This window comes from Sapajus apella, unplaced genomic scaffold (genome assembly GCF_009761245.1).
Source record: "Sapajus apella isolate SASKATOON/1434 unplaced genomic scaffold, GSC_monkey_1.0 scaffold9, whole genome shotgun sequence".
Classification (NCBI taxonomy): domain Eukaryota; kingdom Metazoa; phylum Chordata; class Mammalia; order Primates; family Cebidae; genus Sapajus; species Sapajus apella.
This window is the reverse complement of record NW_022436949.1, coordinates 44,045,577-44,065,077: the sequence shown is the minus strand read 5'-3', so window position 1 is coordinate 44,065,077 and position 19,501 is coordinate 44,045,577. Positions and strand designations below refer to the sequence as shown.

Below are 19,501 nucleotides of genomic sequence, written 5' to 3'. Positions count from 1 at the left end.
CCCGGCACCTCCATCACATCCTCCTACCTCAATTACCTAAAGAGTTCTTGCCATTATCTGATATTATCTTGTTTATTTAATCGCTTTGTCTGTTTCCATTAGAGTATTCTGTCTTTTCATTGCTGCACTCCCAGTGCCTAGAACAATGCCTGCACACAGGGCACACTTAATAAATATTGCTGACTAAATCAATATCTTCATCCCTTTGATAAATGACAATCAACGATGACCTAGGGTACTGTGCTCTGTACTGAGCGGGATGAGGAAGAATGTGATGGCCTCGATCTTAAACAGTCACTGCTTGAAATCCACGTGTGGTAAGAATTAGGCTGGTCAGATTCGTGTCCGCTGAAGAATGCTCTTGAAAGGGAATCGTTTTATCCACACACATTCCTGCCAGCTCTGCCATCTTTTGGAACACTATCAGTCTTGCCTCAAATTATAAAATGAGGCCGGGCACAGTAGATCCTACAGATAACCCCAGCACTTTGGGAGACTGAGGCAGGTGGATCACCTGAGGTTGGGAGTTCGACACCAGTCTAGCCAACGTGGTAAAACCCTATCTCTACCAAAAATACAAAATTAGCCAGGTGTGGTGGTGCATGCTTGTAATCCCAGCTACTCAGGAGGCTGAGGCAGGAGAATCGCTTGAACCTGAGAGGCGGAGGTTGCAGTGAGCCAAGACTGCATCGCTGCACTCCAACCTGGGTGACAGAGAGACTCTGTTGCCAAAGAGAAAAGGAAAAAATATATATAAAATGCGTAGTAGAAGTTAAGATGTGATGACGGTGACAGTGATGATGACAATGATGGTGATGACAGTTACCATTTGCAATGTCCCTACTGGATCCCAGCTACTCTAGTATAATACTGCTTATCCTCAGAACAACTCTGGCCAAGTGAGCATTAGCGTTCTCACTGTAAGAGGGGAATTAATGGCAACACAAAGGTAACAAGTAGCTGGCCTGTCACAGCAAGTGGCAGGATGATGGTGGAAGCCAGGTCTGATTCAACAGTCACACATCTGCCACTTGACCACACTGTCAAAAGAACTGACCTCCTTGCCTGCCAAATCCACCACCCACAGTAGCAGCGAAGATAAACTCTGAGTTGACATGTTGGTTTCACAGAAGAGATTCACATTCAAAACAGTCCATGACATGACATATAAGATGGGAAATATGATATTCACAGGGGAGAAGCCGAGGATTTGCTTCATATCACAACCTTAAAGAAACCAGGCTTTTGGGAAAACGGTCCTTCCCTCCATGTTTGAGAGCAGGGTTGGGAGAGAGGAAAGTTAGACTGTTCGATACGGAACAGACGCTGGTCAGGTAAACATGAGGAACGTGTTGGCGTCAGCGGAGCACATTCATTTTCTCCTCTCCTCTGTACTCTGTAGCAAAAAGTACACAGTTTCTAAACCACTAACCTTGTGAGTTCTTCTTGGAGTTGTGTGTGGTCAGGCGGAAAGAATTTCACCACAAACCTAACAACAACATGCTTTGGCCCTAAAGAAGAAGAAAAAGAAGTAAAGCATTTATTGATTTGTGTTTCAAATGCCATTAAAGAAAAACTCTTTACAGATACCAATAATGCCTCTCATTCCAAGCTCCCAAAAGCGTATCTGCCAATCTCGAACTCACTCAAAAACTGGCCAAGTTCAGCTACTAATCCACACTTCCATATTGGGGGAAAAGAGAGATTTGCTTTTAAAAAATACTATGACAAAAGTACTATAATGAGATAGTAAACTTTTTCTCTAGAGACTTAAATTATACCTAGGTTTTTAAAAATAAAGTCATTTGTCTTCAAAAATGTGTCTCATTGGCTACTTTTACCCAAATAATGAAAATGTACATCAGTTATCCAATTCATTAAATGTAAGTATTTCTAAGGTACAGTTGCTAAGGTGTTCATCAAATATGCTTCCAGCATCTTGGTGTGCTTCTGAGCTCTGGGGAGAAAATATATACAAGGCCGGGCGTGGTGGCTCACACCTGTAATCCCAGCACTTTGGGAGGCCAAGGCAGGTGGATCACCTGAGGTCAGGAGTTCAAGACCAGCCTGGGCAACATGGTGAAACCCCGTCTCTACTAACAGTACAAAAAAATTAGCTAGGCGCGGTGGTGCATGACTATGCCCAGCTACTTGGGAGGCTGAGGCAGGAGAATCGCTCGAGCCCAGGAGGCAGAGGTTGTAGTGAGCCGAGATTGTATCACTGTACTGCAGCCCGGTGACAAAACCAGACTCCATCTCAAAAAAAAAAAAAGGAAACATACGTAAGACATGGCCCAGCTTCGTCTCAGCCAGCCCAGCTAAAGCCTTTATAATTGTCTTATAAACCCTCTTGCCAATGAGTTAAGACATAATCAGGAAGTAGATAGGGACTGAAGGGAAGGAGAGATTGAATAAGATGAGTAACTTTCCAGATTTAAAAAAAGAGAGACAAAGAAAACAGAACAAACAGATTACAAAATAATCTGTGGCCAGTCGCAGTGGCTCACACTGGTAATGCCAGCAATTCGGGAGGCTGAGGTGGGCGGATCACCTGAGGCCACGAGTTGGAGACTAGCCTGGCCAAGACGGCAAAACCCTGTCACTACTAAAAATACAAAAATCAGCCAGGCATGGTGGTGGGCGCCTGTAACCCCAGCCACTCAGGAGGCTGAGGCACGAGAGTCGCTTGAACTTGGGAAGCGGTGATTGCAGTGAGATGAGATGGCACCACTGTACTCCACCCTGGGCGACAGAGCAAGACTCCATCTCAAAAATAATCATCATCATCACCATCACCATCTGTGATTTGGGTTGGGAGCTTTTGTTTTGGTGTGTAAGCTACAATGTAAGCCATCTTAAAAGGTCTGCCATTTGGAATGACAGCAATACATTTATGCTCCATGAAACACAAGGTACTACAATGAAACCCAAATTTTAACAGCAGTGTTACAAAAGCAGAAAAATGTCTGTTTTACTTTTCATGATCATATACAAATAGTAATTCTGTGTTATTCCTGTGATCACATATTCAAGTTTAGAAAAAAGCAAAAAGGACATAAAGATGTTCACAACATGTACAAAACTGGGAGAAAAAAAACAAGGCATGAAAATTAACAAACTCCTTCGTGTTAATTCTGGAGCACAAAATAACAGCAGCCAAATGAGGAAGATGAGAAGGCTGTGCACTTACTCTCCGCAAGTTTCATTGAGAAGCTACTCGGATTCTTAGAAAACTCGAAACCAGGAAGATGCAAGTACTCAATGCCAAGTGACAGCTTTGTCACACATGGCCTGCCACAGCATATGGAGGAGACAAACTGCACTAATGCTCCAGCTCTGACCCAGCCACAGACAACTCTGTCTTCAGGTCTGCGCCAAAGATATACCTGCCCACTATTAGCAGTTCCCTTTGAGCAGGCGACAAATGTCAATCTTCTAGACTCTATGTTACCTTCCCCCTCAACATTAGTCATTGCCTGCCAGCCATGCTTACGACACCCAGCAAACATTAAATGATGGCCATTTCATTGTCGGCATAAATAATTGCTTCATTGAAATTGTAGATGATCAACACCAATTTCAATTGCGCACGGGCCACGCAGACATTGTGCTGTGTTTATTACATCCCCGTAAACTGCTGTAAGTGGCCCAGTGGGGTTTCTTAGTCGAACATACAAACGATCCCACAGGCATTGTAAGCTTCACGCTCAACGAAAAGGATACAGTATTCTCAGAGTTTTGTCCAGACTCTACTGTGAAGGGCCATTTGGGATGACACTGAGACCAGAGTTTGATGCTGAATTTTAACTCAAAGCATAGAAAGGGGAAGACACAGTAAGAGAGACAAAAAGCAAGCATTCCCTTTGTTCCTCCCCTACACATTCCTTAATCTTTTCTTTCCAACACACAGTCTAAATGCATATATGTCAGGCTCCCTTCAGGGTTCTACTTGCTACTCAGAAACACACACACATACACACACATGCACACACACACACACACACACACAAACATGCACACACACACGCGCACACACATACACACATGCACACATTCACACACACGCACATGCACACATATACACACATGCACACACACGCACACACATATACACATACACACATGCACACACATACACACACGCACACACACATATACACATGCATACACGCATATACACATGCACACACATATACACACATGCACACACATATACACACATGCCCACACACTTTCGACCACCCTTTTCCCCAAACGATACTTGCATTCTGATTTCACAGGCTTTGAAAAGGATCAAAAACCTAAAAACTGTTTTATGAATAAATGGCTCCACCTCTGCCCTTCGAAAGTGACAGAAAGGAACAATGGCATAGACAAGACAAGCTCAATTATTCTGGGGTTTAAGATAATAGCAGGCTTCAGTTGTTAATCAAATGGTATTTTAAAACTGCAGAAGACACACATTTTAATAGTACACGGATTAGTGGGTGATGAAAAGCAATTATGGGGTAGAAGAATTTGTGTTTCTAGTGCTTCGTGCCACAGGGCAAGAGATGTCTAGACATGAAGCCGTCCGGACTCAGATTTCACATCGCTATGAAATGTATGGCATATACTTACTTCTAATCTGTTTCACAATGGGTTTTAGGAGATCCAGCCACACCTAAAAGGGAGAAAAGAACACATTGAGACCTAAGTTCTCAATGAAAGAGTCCACGTGTTTTGAGATTTTGTTTAAAGCTGTTTCAAACCAAAATATTTTTGAGGATATGAGACTGTTTGTTCCTTTTTTCTCCAGAATGTCGTATCCTACCTTGTCTACCACTTTTATAGAACAGATCCTAATTTGCTAATATTATCCCTGAGCTTGAAAAAATTAAAATCTCTCCTAGACTGATACACATGGTTAACTAAGAATTTTTCTCCTCTCATTTATACTTTTATCCTACTTACCTATTTGGAAAATATTAATGATTTCACGTCTCACTACTAGCTGAGTGAAATACACACATTCCTTACTGAAACAGAATACACAGGGATGTGAGTGTCTAGAACAGCACAGCTTTGACGGATGTGGAAAGGGAATGAATATTTACAGACCACCACCTCTGCACCATGCTACTGACCTCTCCAAACAAGGCAGAGGGATTCGTGTTACCCAGGAATGACATCTGAGACTTGCAGGGGCTCATTTGTCTAGGTCCCTCAGCCAGACAGTGGCATTGCCAGGACTGAAATCAGCCCTGTCGGCTTCAAAGCCCAGACTATTTTCACACATCTGCTTCCTGGCACACAGTTCGAGCGGCAAAATTTTCCCGGAAGAGCGAAACCTGCTGCCCTTATTAATAAAATGTAAGTTGACCTTATTATCCTATTTCACATGCCTTTTTTTTCTTTAATCTCCCCCTTGAATTTCCAGCCATTTGAAAAGGTTCCACAGAAGCTCATATTTGCATATACGACAGAACTAAGTTAATGTGCTTAATATAAAGAGGGTATATAAGTAAATGTGAAAACGAGAAAGAGCCCTTTAGGAAACCATGCAGAGAACCACAGATCATTTACAAAGAGAAAATGCCAACAGCTAACAGAAAACTGTTGACGCCCAGGAGTAATCTGCACTAGAAATGCAAATTAAAACAATTAAATACCATTTCTACTCATTAAATTTCCATCTAGAGATAGCTGTACATACACTTACTTGGGTGTTTCTATTTTATAATATTCAAAGTTGACCAGGGTTCAGGGAAGCAGGCACTATCTTACTGTGCTAATGGATGTATGGATCAGTACGATGTTTCCGGAGACTTATTAGAGAATAAGGAGCTAAGGCCTAAAAAGTATTAACCAGCCATTTCACTTCGGGAAATTACGCATTTCTGCACACACAAGGAATACTAATTGCAGCATTTTTATAACAATAAACACTTTTACAGTAACCTAAATAGAATAATGTACATCGATGATACATTACCATGCCGGCATTAAAAATCAAGAGACAGGAGCCACAAAAGAGCCCGGGCCTTTATTGAGATTTCCATGGCAGAGCAAGGCAGGGTACACAGTTCAGGACTGGCTCATTGGAATAACTGCGGCAGTCTCTTAATTATAGGGGTGCTCTGCAGTTGCCTATTACCAGGCTCTGAGATGCTTCAGACAGAGGAACAACGCTCCCAGGGATGAGTAGGTCAGATAAAGGAGGCAATCCTGGATTGGTTTGGTTGTATGTCAAAGGTGGTCCTCCCAGCTGGGACCCCCACGATCTAAGAACTGGCTAGCGCTGGGAGCTGCGGTCTCTTCTTAACCAGAAAGGTTTTTTAAAGATGTCACAACACCACGATATGCAGAAAATTCTACATATATGCAATATGCATGGGAGGAGAAGAGGTAGGGAGCAAGCTTCCCTGAAAGGGAAGATCTGAAAGGGAAGGAAGGCTGAGATCTGAACGGGAAGGATGAGATCTGAAAGGGAAGGAAGGCAAGCAGAATCTATGAAGACAGACAGTAAAATCCCTGGCCCTGATGCCCAAGGGGGATGATCATCATGGCTGCAGAGCAGGGCCGGTGGGTCAGGAAGACGCTTGACCCCCAAGGCCACATTTAAATGCTTTTCCTTCTTCTAAGAGCAATGGGAAGGATCTTCCCCATGGGGCTGACACGATTAGTTCTGTATTTTTAAAAGATAAGTCTGGCAGCGTGAGAACAGGTTAGAAGGAGCAAGAATGGATGCAGGTTGAGCTGCTGGCAATTGTCCAGGCAAGACAGGATGGTATTTTGGACGAGAATGGCAGAAGTAGAACTTGAGAAAGTAGGTAGATGCTAGAACAATTTAAGAGGTAAAAACCAGTGGAACCCACTGATGACCAAGGAAGGAAGGTGACAATAACCGGAATGACACTGCGATTTCTGCAGCGGGCATCTGGGCAGACACTGGTGCCATCTCCAGAGATAGGACGCACTGCGGATGACTGAGACTGATGGGTTCTAGCCATGTTAAGTATCCGAGGTGCCCTTGGGTCATACAGGAAGAGACAGTATACAGACAATGACATATATTCATCTGGAGCTCAGAGGAGACGCCTGGGCAAGACCCCTCACATTTAGAAGTCGCCACCACCCTGACTCCATGGATGCTGATGGCCAGTGGAGAGTCTAAAGAATCAAAATGTGTGAGTGTTGGCCAACACCTCCACCACGGCCAGCCAGGCAGGAGCAGGGGAGGCTAGAAGGAAAGGAAGGAGAGAACTGTCATGGACATCATGGGATGATGGTGTTTCGCAAAGGAAGGATACTGAGAACTGCTGAAAATTCACAGATGAGAACTAGTCCTTGATTTGGTAACTCAGTGGGTCACTTGACTCACTGATGGGTCTGAATGTCTGGTGGGTGGGGAAGAGGATGAACGGCTTCATCAAGAAACTTGACTGTGAAGGAAGAGGCAACAGAATAGAGGGTAGATGGCTGGGGAATCAGGGAAGGGTACTTTTCACTTAATTATTTTGTTGTTGAGACAGAGTCTCACTCTGTCACCCAGACAGGAGTGCAGTGGCGCAGCCTCAACTTCCCAGGCTCAGGCAATCCTCCCATCTCAGCCTCCCGGGTAGCTGGGACTACAGGCACATGCCACCATGCCCAGAAAACTTTTGTATTTTTTGTAGAGACAGGGTTTTGCAATGTTGCCCAGGCTGGTCTTGAAATCCTGGGCTTGAGCAATCCACCTGCCTCGGCTTCCCAAAATGCTGGGATTACAGACGTAAGCCCCCGTGCCCAGCCCGTTTACTTGTTTGTAATTGGAATAACCTGGGTGTATTTAAGAAAGGGAGGGGGTGAAAATGGGGGCAAGACGGGATGACCAACGCCCAGAGAGATCCAAGATGATAAGAAGACATAGCTCTAAACCAGGGTACTTAGGATGGAAACAGCAGCTCTCCCACTGTGAGAGAGACAGGGAGAGGCTAATGACAGACCCAGGGAGGTTCACATTTCTGCGTTAGGAAAGTAAGAAAATTCCTCTCTGATGCCTTCTGTTTCCCTTGTAAAATCAGAAGGCTGGAGGATTGAGGAGCGTGGAGAAGTTTCCAAACAGTCATGCTGCCTGGGAGTGTGAGTTCACCAGAGAGCCCCGGGGAGCCTGCTGTCTTGGCCACTGAGCTCTCTCGCCACTGCCAGGTGGCCACAGAGCCTGCCTCAGCTTCTGCAAACTGCCCAGGGCGAATCAGTGATGCTTTGGCAATGTGGTTGCCTAGTTTACGAATTGTTTTTAAACATGTCTCCTCTGTTTCTGGCATTTCTGTGGAAAGCATCAAATACACGTGCCGATGTGAGCCAAGGGAGCATGTGGTTTCATAACACGTGGGGCTGGGAGCGTAAGATGGGCCAGGGTAACTCAGCCTGCTCAGCAGCTCCGCAGCAGGAGCACTGCAAGGTGCCAATCACATCCCAAGCCAACCGGGCTGGGTGAGGATGCATGGCCTGCAAGGACCTGTTTTCCAGCCACATTGATATCTGCAGAGCTGAGGGAAAGAGTCTGGAGCGTGTAGGACTTAAACCATTATAAATGGATGAGCTGGGAGCAGCAAGAGGAAAGAAAGAGGTTGCCACTCAACTGCAGTGAAAGCACTGGCCTTTGCTACACAGGAGGGACATGGGGAGGCGAGCAGAGCCAGACCAGGTCATCCTGGGCGAGTCACTTGTTCCCACATCCTAAGCACACAGAAACCAGTTCCAGATGAGTCAAAAGGTAACAAAGACACCATAAGCTTTCTTCCCTGCCAATGGATCTCTAGAGGGTCAGATTTGTTATGACCTCTTTAACCCCAAACCCCGACCCCTTCAACCAAACCACACCTCCCTTCTCCCTGAAATCCATGCTGCTGGTCTCTTACCCATATTCCACAGGGCCTGATTGGAAAAGCATCTGGTTGAAATGAATGGACCTCTAGAGAAATCTCATTCCCCATCAGCAGGATTCCAAGCTGCATCTGCTTACTGAATCCAGGCGCTTCTGCCAGAGTTTGAAGGCCTACTGTATTTATCAGTTTGCTGAGGCTGCCATAATGCAGGACCACAGACTGGATGGCCTAAACTACAGAAACTTATTCCCCCAGTGTTCTGGAGGCTCAAGGTGCCAACAGCTGTGGGTTCTCCTAGAGCCTCCTCTCCCTGGCTTCCAGATGGCCGCCACTTCGCTGCACCCTCACTGGGTCTTTCCTCTGTGGGAGCATTTCCAGGTCTGTGTCCAAGTGGCCTCTTTCAAGGAGCAGAGCCCACACCAAGAGCCTTGTTTTAACCTAATTACCTCTTTAGAGACTTAAGCTGGGCACTCATGCCTGTAATCCCAGCACTTTGAGAGACCGAGGTGGGTGAATCACCTGAGGTCAGGAGTTTGAGACTAGCCTGGCCAATAGGGTGAAACCCCATCTCTACTAAAAGTACAAAAATTAGCCGGACATGGTGTCATATGCCTGTTGTCCCAGCTACTCTGGAGGCTGAGGCAGGAGAATTGCTTAAACCCAGGAGACGGAGGTTGCAGTGAGCCAAGACCATGCCACTGCACTCCAGCCTGGGCGACAGAGGGAGACTCCAAAAAAAAAAAAAAAAAAAAGAGAAGCAATCTCTGAATACACTCACATTCTGAGGAATTCAGGGTTAGGGTTTCAACACACAAATTTTGGAAGGGACAAAATTTAGCCTGTAGCACTGTTCTTCCATAATTCAGCAGTAATACCACCTTTGAGCCCATCTTGCTACGTTTCAATCAGGCATCTGTTTTCCTCCAACCCTGTTTGTCTCTGATCCCTGTTAACGCTACTTTCCCTGTTTGGAACACACGTGTGTGCTTTGCACTGAAATACACTCTGAGAAACGCATCATTAGGCAATCTCGGCATTGCGTGAGCATCACAGAGTGAGCTTCCACACACCTAGATGGCATGGCCTACCGCTCACCCAGGCCAGGTACAGCCTACTGTCAGGCAGAAACCTGCGAAGCCCATTACGTGCTGAATACTGAAGGCAATTCCAACCTGTGCATCTAAACACAGAAAAGGTGCAGTGAAGATCCAGGATTATAGTCCCATGGGACCACCACCGCACATGCAGTCTGCTGTCTGCAATGTCAGTATGTGGCGCGTGGCTATACTCTCAGGTGAGAGGAGGCTGATGGCGGTGTATCAAAGGCAGGACAAGAGGAATCACTGTCCCCAAAGCTCTTCTCCTCTTTCTCAAAACATCCTTTTTTTCTCCCTATTATTTTGGTGAGTGATGTTTTGGATGGATTTCATAAGCCATGGGAATGTTTGAGGTGTTTTAGAAAGGGTCTTATTAAGTGATAATCAGTTACTTGACATTAGGAAAGGGGCAGGGAAGGGACTAGTATTTCCTGAGCAACCACTGTGTGCCAGGCACTAGGTAAGTGCTTCACATCTTAAATACTTATACACTAAATAACAGTATAAAAATACATGCTGAGGAAACTGACAAGACTGCAGGGAGAAACGGTCATGCGCCGCATACTGACATTTCGGTTAAGAACAGGCGCATAATACAACAGTGGTATTATATTAGAATCTCGTGTTTTTGCTGCACCTTTTTTAGTTTAGAAACACAAATACCATTATAACTCCCTACTGTATTCAGTGCAGTAATATGCTATAGAGACAACAGTATAGCCTAGGTGTGCAGTACGCTACAACATGTAGGTTTGTGTAAGTCCACTCTGTGATGTTCGCACAATAAAATTGCCTAAAAATGCATTTCTCAGAACATATAGCCATCATTAAGGGATGCATGACTGTAGACATATCAACAATTATAATTAGAGAATTTAATATTTCTTTTTCCATAATACATACGCAGAAAATAAATAATAGATTTGAACCACATTGTCAACCAACATAACCTCATTGACATATACTGAATATTCTACCAAACACAGTACATACTGTCTTTTCAAGTATACATAAACTTACCAAAACAAGTCTATTCGGGACCACAAAACAAATATCAGGAAATGATTCTGAAAGCTTCATGTCATACAAACTACCATTTCTGACCACTATGGGATTAAATTGTAAAGCAACATCTGAAGAATTTGTGAAAAATCCCCCATAGATTTGAAAACTAAATACCATACTTTTAAATAAAGAAGAAACCAAGGGGAAATGAGAAGTATTGAAAATGAAAACACAATTTGTGGATGCCACACAAAAAAACCAAACTTTGTGGGATGCCATGAAAAACCCTATTAATTAAAAAAAAAAAAAAAAAAAAAAAAAAAAAAAAAAAAAAGAATCTATTGGCCAGGCACAGTGGCTCACGCCTGTAATCCCAGCACTTTGGGAGACCAAGGTGAGCGGATCATGGGGTCAGGAGATTAAGACCATCCTGGCTAACATGGTGAAATCCCGTCTCTACAAAAAGTACCAAAAAATTAGCTGGGTGTGGTGGCAGGCGACTGTAATCCCAGTTACTTGGGAGGCTGAGGCAGGAGAATTGCTTGAACCCAGGAGGTGGAGGGTGCAGTGAGCCAAGATCACAGCACTGCCCTCCAGCCTGGGTGACAGAGCCAGACTTGGTCTCAAAATAATAATTAATAATAATAATAAATCTGTTACAATTTAAACATATGTAATCTAGGAAATTAGATAAATAAGCAAAATTTTTTAAAACATGTTTTTACTATTAGGAGATCATTGTTACCACTCTAGGGAAGTGGTTCTCAAAGTTGAACATGTATTAAAATTGCCCTAAGTAAGGGCTTGGTAAATCATGCACCACCAGGCCCTGTTCCTAGAGCGCCTAATCTGGGGTGAGGCCTGAGAATGTGCATTCCTAGCCAGTTCCCAGGTGATGTGGATGCTGCTTGTTGGTCTAGGGACCATGCTTTAAGAACCACTGCCTTACTACATATATTTCCCGACCTCTCATGATACGTGATACATGTGAATATAAACATTCATATACTTTTTACAAATCAAAATGAGATTTTTTTATTTTTTTGAGACAGGATCTCATTCTGTCACCCAGGCTGTGGTGCTGTGGTGCAGTGGTGCGATCTTGGCTCACTGAAACCTCTACCTTGTCGGCTCAAGCGATCCTCCTGCCTCAGCCCCCTCAAGTAGCTGAGACTACAGATGCGAGCCACCATGCCTGGCTAATTTTTGTATTATTTGCAGAGGGGGGTTTCACCATGTTTCCCAGGCTGGTTTTGAACTCTTGAGCTCAAGTGATCCACACGCCTCAGCCACCCAAAGTGCTAGGATTACAGGCGTGAGACATCTTGCCTGGTCACCAAAATGAAATTTTAAAAAAAATTTATTTTCATAATATATTTTATTTAACCCCATCAGTATAAAATATTATCAATTAAATATGTAATCAATACAAAAACATTAGGGGGATATTTTGCTTTCTTTGCTACTCTGTGGAATCCCACGTCTATTTTATGCCTAGATGACATTTCAACTTCCACTAGCTATGTTTTAAGTGCTCATTACCTAGAGCTTAAGAACTCTGTATAAATGAAAACGTAATTTTGTGTAAGACTTCTTTCACTCTACATAATGTAGTATACCATGGTCTGTTAATCCAGTCTTCTCTTAATGGGTACATGTGCAATTTCTAGTTTGAGGTTATGAATACAAATGCAAAGACTACTCTTATACACTTATATGAATGGACATATGCTTTCATTTCTCTTACATACTTAGAAATGAAATTGCTGTGTCAAGAAAATTGGTTTATATTTAGTTTAATAAGAATCCTACCAAACTCTTTTCAAAATTGTTTTTATCAGCTACTTCTTTTTTCAAAGATTTGTACCTCTCCATTTTGTAAACTTTCCTCTCATCAAATACTCAGGCAATATTCAAATTCCTCCAATTAACTAAAGAATATCCTTACTGATGGTCTGTCAAAACTCATGTAAACCAGGACCGTGTTTCCTATCTGGTTATGTCATCGAAGTCTATTTTATTTTTTTGAGACAGATTATCACTCTGTCGCCAGGTGCCAGGCTGGAGTGCAATGGCGTGATCTCAGCCCACCGCAAACTCCGCCTCCCAGGTTCAAGCAATTTTCCTGCCTCAGCCTCCTGAGTAGCTGGGACTACAGGCATGCGCCACCACACCCAGCTAATTTTTGTATTTTCAGTAGAGACAGTGTTTCACCATGTTGACCAGGATGGTCTCGATCTCTTGACCTCGTAATCCACCCGCCTCGGCCTCCCAAAGTGCTGGGATTACAGGCGTGAGCCACCGCGCCCGGCCAAAGTCTCTTTTAATCTATCCTACTACCTACCCCTATATTCCCTTTTTGACAACACTAACATGGTGAAGGAATCTGTTCAATATAATTTTAACTGAAAACTGCAGAATACGTTTTTATGTATTTACAGAAAAAGCTTTAAGTGAAAAAGCAATTAAAGACACATCTGTAAACCAAACTACAAAATCAAATGCAGGCTATCCCTAAGCCCTTGGGTACTGTACTCTCTAAGCAGGCTTTGGTATTCCAGATATAGGTGAAGGGAAGTTCTGGAATCAAACCAAGACAATATTACAATGCAGTGTGTGGGGTTTCAGGGAGCCTTAACTTGAAGAGAAACTTTAATATCTGCAATCTTTACTTCTTAACCAGGATTCAGCAGTAGATCTCAGGCATGGTCCTTGTAAAACATCAATTACTCAGTTTAAGCTATTTTAAAATCATTTGTTTAATTTTCATTAGCTTCAAAAGATTCATTTCAAAAGATTTTACATGGGTATTATGGTTAATTGAACTTTTAAAAACTGTGGTAAGATGACTTAACATGAGATCTACCCTCTCAAAATTCTGAGCATGCCACACAGTGTTGTTAACTACAGATAAAATGCTATGCAACCTTTTAAACTATCATTTGCTTATTCTGTTTTATACCGTTTTCCTTTTCACCCTTTAAAAAATACTTACTATTAAACAGATGCTTAAAACTGAACAAAGCGGGCTGGGCACGGTGCCTCACGCCTGTAATCCCAGCACTACAGGAGGCTGAGGCAGACAGATCACCTGAGATCGAGAGTTCGAGACCAGCCTGACCAACATGGAAAAACCCCATCTCTACTAAAAATACAAAATTAGCCAGGCATGGTGGCACATGCCTGTAATTCCAGCTACCCGGGAGGCTGTCGCAGGAGAATTGCTTGAATCCAGGAGGCAGAGATTGCAGTGAGCCAAGATCGCGCCATTGCACTCCAGCCTGGGCAACAAAAGCAAAACTGTCTCAAAAAATAACAAAACTGCACAAAGCAAATGTATAGCTTGGTGAATTATTAGATGGGAAATGCTCTTGTATCCATCACCTAAGTCAAGAAATCAAACTCTGCTGGGTCAACTCCTGTCAAACTCAACTTGCGCCCTCTACACGTAACCATTATGCAGCATTTCACAGTAACTGCCTAAATTTGTAAATGATTTATTTTGCCAAATGATGTATCTTTTCACACTAGAGTTTAGTCCTAAGACTAAACCATCCTAGTCTTAAGACTCATGAGTTGTTCAGCACCATCCCCTTGGGTAGTTAAGTATGTCTTCACAGTTCATAGGAGATCTGGTTGTTTACAAGTGTGTGGTGTCCCCATCCCCGCCCGCCCCCCGCCGCCACCCAAAATTGCTTAGTCTCTAACTTTAAGACTAAACTCTAGTGTATAAAGATGCACCATTAGGTGAAATAAAACGTTACTCTGAAAATACATGCAGTTACTCTGAAACTCTGCATAGAGGTTACTTGTAGAGGGCAGGGGTTTATGCTGTTTAATCTACAGCTTCCTCTTCCATCTCTTTCCTTTCCTGACTGTTGACGTGCAGGGTTTCCTGGAGTTGGGATTTTGCCGACTGCATGCTCACTGTACTATTCAACATCGAAATCTTCTCTGTACCTTCTGCAGTTTGGAAGCTGGATCCAACTGGGTCCTCTGGCAGGGCCAAATGTGGTGTCTCAGGAAGAACACATTTAAGTCTCTGTTTTTAAAATATCATTATGACCTTGATGCTTTTCTGTTACTCATTTTTATGTGAAACTTATTTCCTAACCTATTTAGAAGCAGGTATGGATCCGAATAGCTTTTCAGATCTCTCAGAGCGTCCCCATCTATTGCTTTTGTACGGTCCTGAAAACTGGGGAGGCGTGCTTTCTCAGCTTTCCTGGCTCCATTTCCCTCCCCTTCTCTGTCATTTCTCTCTGTTGTCCCAGCTCAGCACCATTTGGGCTCCCTTCTCCGTCGACTCCCTTGGGTGGTGGCCTGTCTCAAGGGGCAGTTCCTGGTCACTGGGCCGCAGCTGCTCTGGCCCTGGAAGGCCTTACCCATTCCAGCTGCTCTTCTCAAACCGCCCCCTGTGATTTCCAGCGGCAATTTGAGGGTTCTCTTCTCCCATCCATCAGAGGCCCTACTGCTTCCTGTTTTTCCTAAGCAGACACCGATGGCGTGCAGGCCTCGGGCTGGCTGATGTTCTGTCTCCAGCTGCTTGTTCTTCGGGATCTAGGACAGGCTGGCATCTAGTTTTGCCACAGATGTTGTCTGTGGGTTTTTTATTTTGCTAAGTAGTTGTCCTGATGTTTGACTTTGGGTTGAGAAGATCTAAAACCTAGGCTTCCACCACCACCGCCACCTTCTTAGAACCCTATATCCATTTTGAGACATGTTAATATTTCCATGCATTTTTTTCTGTAACCAGTGATATGGTTCGGGTATCTGTCTCCTCTAAATCTCACTGAAATGTGATTCCCAGTGTTGGAGGTGGGGACTGGTGGGGGTGGCGGGTCCCTCGTGAGTGGTTCAGCACCATCCCCTTGGGTAATAAGTTTGTCTTCACTCAGAGTTCATGGGCGGTGTGATGGTTTAGCGTGTGGTATCCCCCACCCCTTGTTCCCTCTCTTGTACCATGACATCCTGTTCCCAATTTGCCTTCTGCCATGAGCAAAACCCCCCCAAGGCCTCACCATGCTTAGAGAGCCTGCAGAATCGTGAGCCAATTAAACCTCTTTTCTTTCTTATTTTTATTTTTGAGATGGAGTCTCACTCTGTCGCCAGGCTGGAGTACAGTGGTGTAATCTCGGCTCACTGAAACCTCTGACACCCTGGTTCAAGCAATTCTCCTGCCTCAGCCTCCCAAGTAGCTGGGATTACAGGCATGTGCTACCATGCCCAGCTAATATTTGTATTTTTAGTAGAGATGGTGTTTCACCATGTTGGTCAGAATGGTCTCGATCTCTTGACCTCGTGTTCCGCCTGCCTCGACCTCCCAAAGTGCTGGGATTATAGGTGTGAGCCATTGCGCCCGGCCATAAGCCTCTTTTCTTTATAAATCACCCAGCCTCAGGTATTTCTTTATGGCAACACAAATGGCCTAACACAAGCACGTTTCTTATTCAGATACAATACAGCCAACAGATCAGAAGATCGCTGCACTCAGAAGGGAGTTTATTATTCACAGTTCCCAAGAGGAGGGGGCCCCCCACTCCACAGGGAGTACCAGGGCTGGTCCTGAGGCAGAGAGAGAGGGGGAGGGGGAACAAGGGCAGGAGTCTTTACCATTGCTTCCATGGGGAAGCGAGGCAGGGCAGGGTAAGCAGGTTCAGCACTGGCTGATCTGCACCATTTCTGTGGGCTCTGGGTGGGGGAACCTGGCCCTAGAGTCGGACTGTTGCCTCCCGGTGTGTGAGAACGAGCAGGAAGGAGGTGGCTGGCTTGGGCTCTGGACTGGTTAACTGGTAAATAACAGGGACATGCACAGGGAGCCATTTGCCATCTCTAAGAACTGGCTAGCCCGGGGTGGGGGAAGTCGCTCCCCTAGTCAACAGGGCCTCAGGTATCCGAGAGTACAGAGGGAAGAGATCAGGAGTGGCCAGGGGCTCGCAAGGAGAGAGGGAGGAACTGGAGCACAGGGAGGGACTGGGGCCGTCACACAGCTCTGTGTGATGCTGTCGTGGTGGACGCATGTCTGGACACATGTGTCAAGACCCACAGAGTGTACAGCAGCAAGAGTGAAGCGTCACGTCAAGTCTGGACTGCAGTGAATGAGTGAATGATACTGGATGGACGTTGGCCCATCAGCGAGGCCACGCAGGCCACACTAAGGCACGGTGTCAGGAACAGGGAACACTATGGAGGGACAGAGCGGCAGCAGCATATAGGAACCTCTGTGCTTTCTGCTTAATTTTTTGGTAAACTTAAAACCACTCTAAAAATATTAAATCTATTAATTAAACAAAACAAAACAACCCCCCCCCAAGAAGCCCCCAAAATCATGTATTCTCCTTCCCACTGGAGAGCTGGAACATCACCCATCACTCTATTTTCAAGGGGCCGGTACTCCCAGACTCTCTGCTTGAGGGGAGCTTTGCCTCCCCTGGGACCTGCCTGTCAACACAGCCACCATCAGACGGGGCTGCCCCGTGAGGTGACAGAGCCGCTGTACAACCTCACCTCTGCTGGCTTCCCACATCTGCAGGCTGTCCTCTGTCCTGAGACATTCTTCATCCTTTATACCTGCCACCTTCCTCAAAAAGCCCCTCTTCGCCTCAGGCCTTCAGACCCCTAGGAAGAAATGAGGGCAGAGGCTGCGGCTAAGCACAGATGAAGCGGGTGTGTCTGACTCTCGCTAGAAACCTCCAGTGAGGGATGCCTGTCATTCTGGCAGCCACCATTTCCATGACCTCCCATCCCTCAAAAGTAGGCCTGCTACTGACAAAGCTCCTCTCCTAGCACAGAGGACAGAAAATGAATGACAAGGTGACAATCTTCTTCCTGGAGCGTCACCAGTATTTATGGATAAGAAATCAGAATTGTTTTTATCAGGCTAGTGAGCAATGCCATTTTAATAAGACAGTGGCAGGCCGGCTTCATTGATTTCTGAGTTAGATTGCAAAAATGAAATACAACAGATATCTGAGTGCCTACTATGTGCCATGAGACCTGCTGGGCTCATCATTGTGAAGTATCTGATTAGCCTTCATGAAAACCTTGTAAAATAGTCACTGATTTCTCTCATTTTCTCAGATGAAGTGCAATCTCAAGGAAGTTAATCAACCTAGCAGGTAAATGACAAAGAGAATGTTTAGGCAGATTTACAAGTCCCCATGCAAAGCTTTTCCAGCTATCCTCAATAGGCCAATGAGATAAATCTTCCAGTTACAACTATCTCTGCTCTTACGGTTTGTGCAGCTCTTTTAGACAGGAGATCCGAGGCAAGGCAGCCACGTGCGACCTAGAGAACGTGAGTTTGGAATGTGTGTGGATCCCAGTTACATACTTCACTGTTAAGGTTTGGGCACATTACTTCTCTGGATTGGCTCACTGTAAAACCTGTGTGATAAAACACCTACCACAGAGACTGGCTCACTAAGGCACATGGGCCAAATCCGGCCAGCCTCCTGCCTGTTCTGCCACAGGTCGTAGCAGAGACTGGTTTTTACATTTTCAAGTGATTTAAAAAAAACTCAAAAGAATCACATTTTGCAATATGTGAAAACTATATGAAATCCACATCTCCGTGCCCATGAATAAAGTTGCACTGGAACACAGCCACGCCCATTCATTCACATTGTCTATGGCTGTTTCTGTTCTGCGAAGACAGAGTTGAGTGTAACTAAGGCACTTCCCTGGACTCAACTTTAGCCAGCCTCCTCCTCTTCTCCATGAGGCCTGAGCCTCAGGCTTCCGTGCCCAGTTTTAGCAAGAATCCTGCAAAGTCAGTTTCGAGAGAATCCGCTGGTTAGCTCCCAGAGCCTGCCTCCATGGCAATCTAATGGTTTTCTGGCCCTTTCCCAGCCTTGACTGTATGTACCAATTAGCAGGCATATTAAGTACAGGGTCTTGATTCTCAGGATCAGTAGTGTTTCTGCCATGGAAAGCTCAAACCATACTTTTAAACAGCTGATTAAAACACTTTTCTGTTCTGTGGAGTGATCCTTTAGGGGCAGTGCTGGACAACGGCAAGAACAGGACAAGAGTCAAGGACCAGAGCAGGCCAAGCTTGTGTGTCACCACCACAAGGAACTCTTTGAATTGACAAGCCTTGGGACAAGTCTATTTAAGGGTAGAACAAAATTGATTATTTCATAATGGTCACTAGTTTCTTTACAATCTTGAGAAACACATCTTAGATAAGGAAAAACACTTGTTTTCCCCTTAAACTCCTTCACATCCTTACCATGAATAAGGCTCTGACTTGGGTAAATACATGACAGAAATGATGAGAATAAAGACAGAAGGCTGGGCAGAAATTCAAGCTGCCTAAATTCAACAACTTATCACCTAGATACAAGGATTTACAACCTGACATGCCTGGTGCTTTGGGAAAACCAGTTTCCCACGCATCACACACAGAGAAATGGGTGAACCCAGTTGTTACAAGCCTAGGACCGGGCATTTTTAGACAAACCATGCTTTTTCTCAGGTAGGAAGATGGGTGCAGTCTCCCAAATAAAGACTGGCAGAGGTGACAGTCACACAGTGGTATTAAAA

General features: G+C 44.6%; 1 protein-coding gene across 6 annotated transcripts in view; it reads right to left on the bottom strand.

Annotated features, from left to right (window-relative positions):
* Window positions 1–19,501, bottom strand: part of FARP1 (FERM, ARH/RhoGEF and pleckstrin domain protein 1) — a 319,198-nt gene that overhangs the window by 83,081 nt on the left and 216,616 nt on the right. For all 6 annotated transcript variants that reach the window (XR_004268890.1, XM_032277520.1, XM_032277519.1 and 3 more), the window contains exons 4-5: window positions 4,621–4,663; window positions 1,433–1,511 (exon numbers count right to left, since the gene is read on the bottom strand). Coding sequence is in view for 5 of the 6 variants with exons in the window: in XM_032277520.1 (XP_032133411.1) it covers window positions 1,433–1,511; window positions 4,621–4,663 (122 nt within the window). In the remaining variant the exon portion in view is untranslated. The remainder of the gene's footprint in view (window positions 1–1,432; window positions 1,512–4,620; window positions 4,664–19,501) is intronic.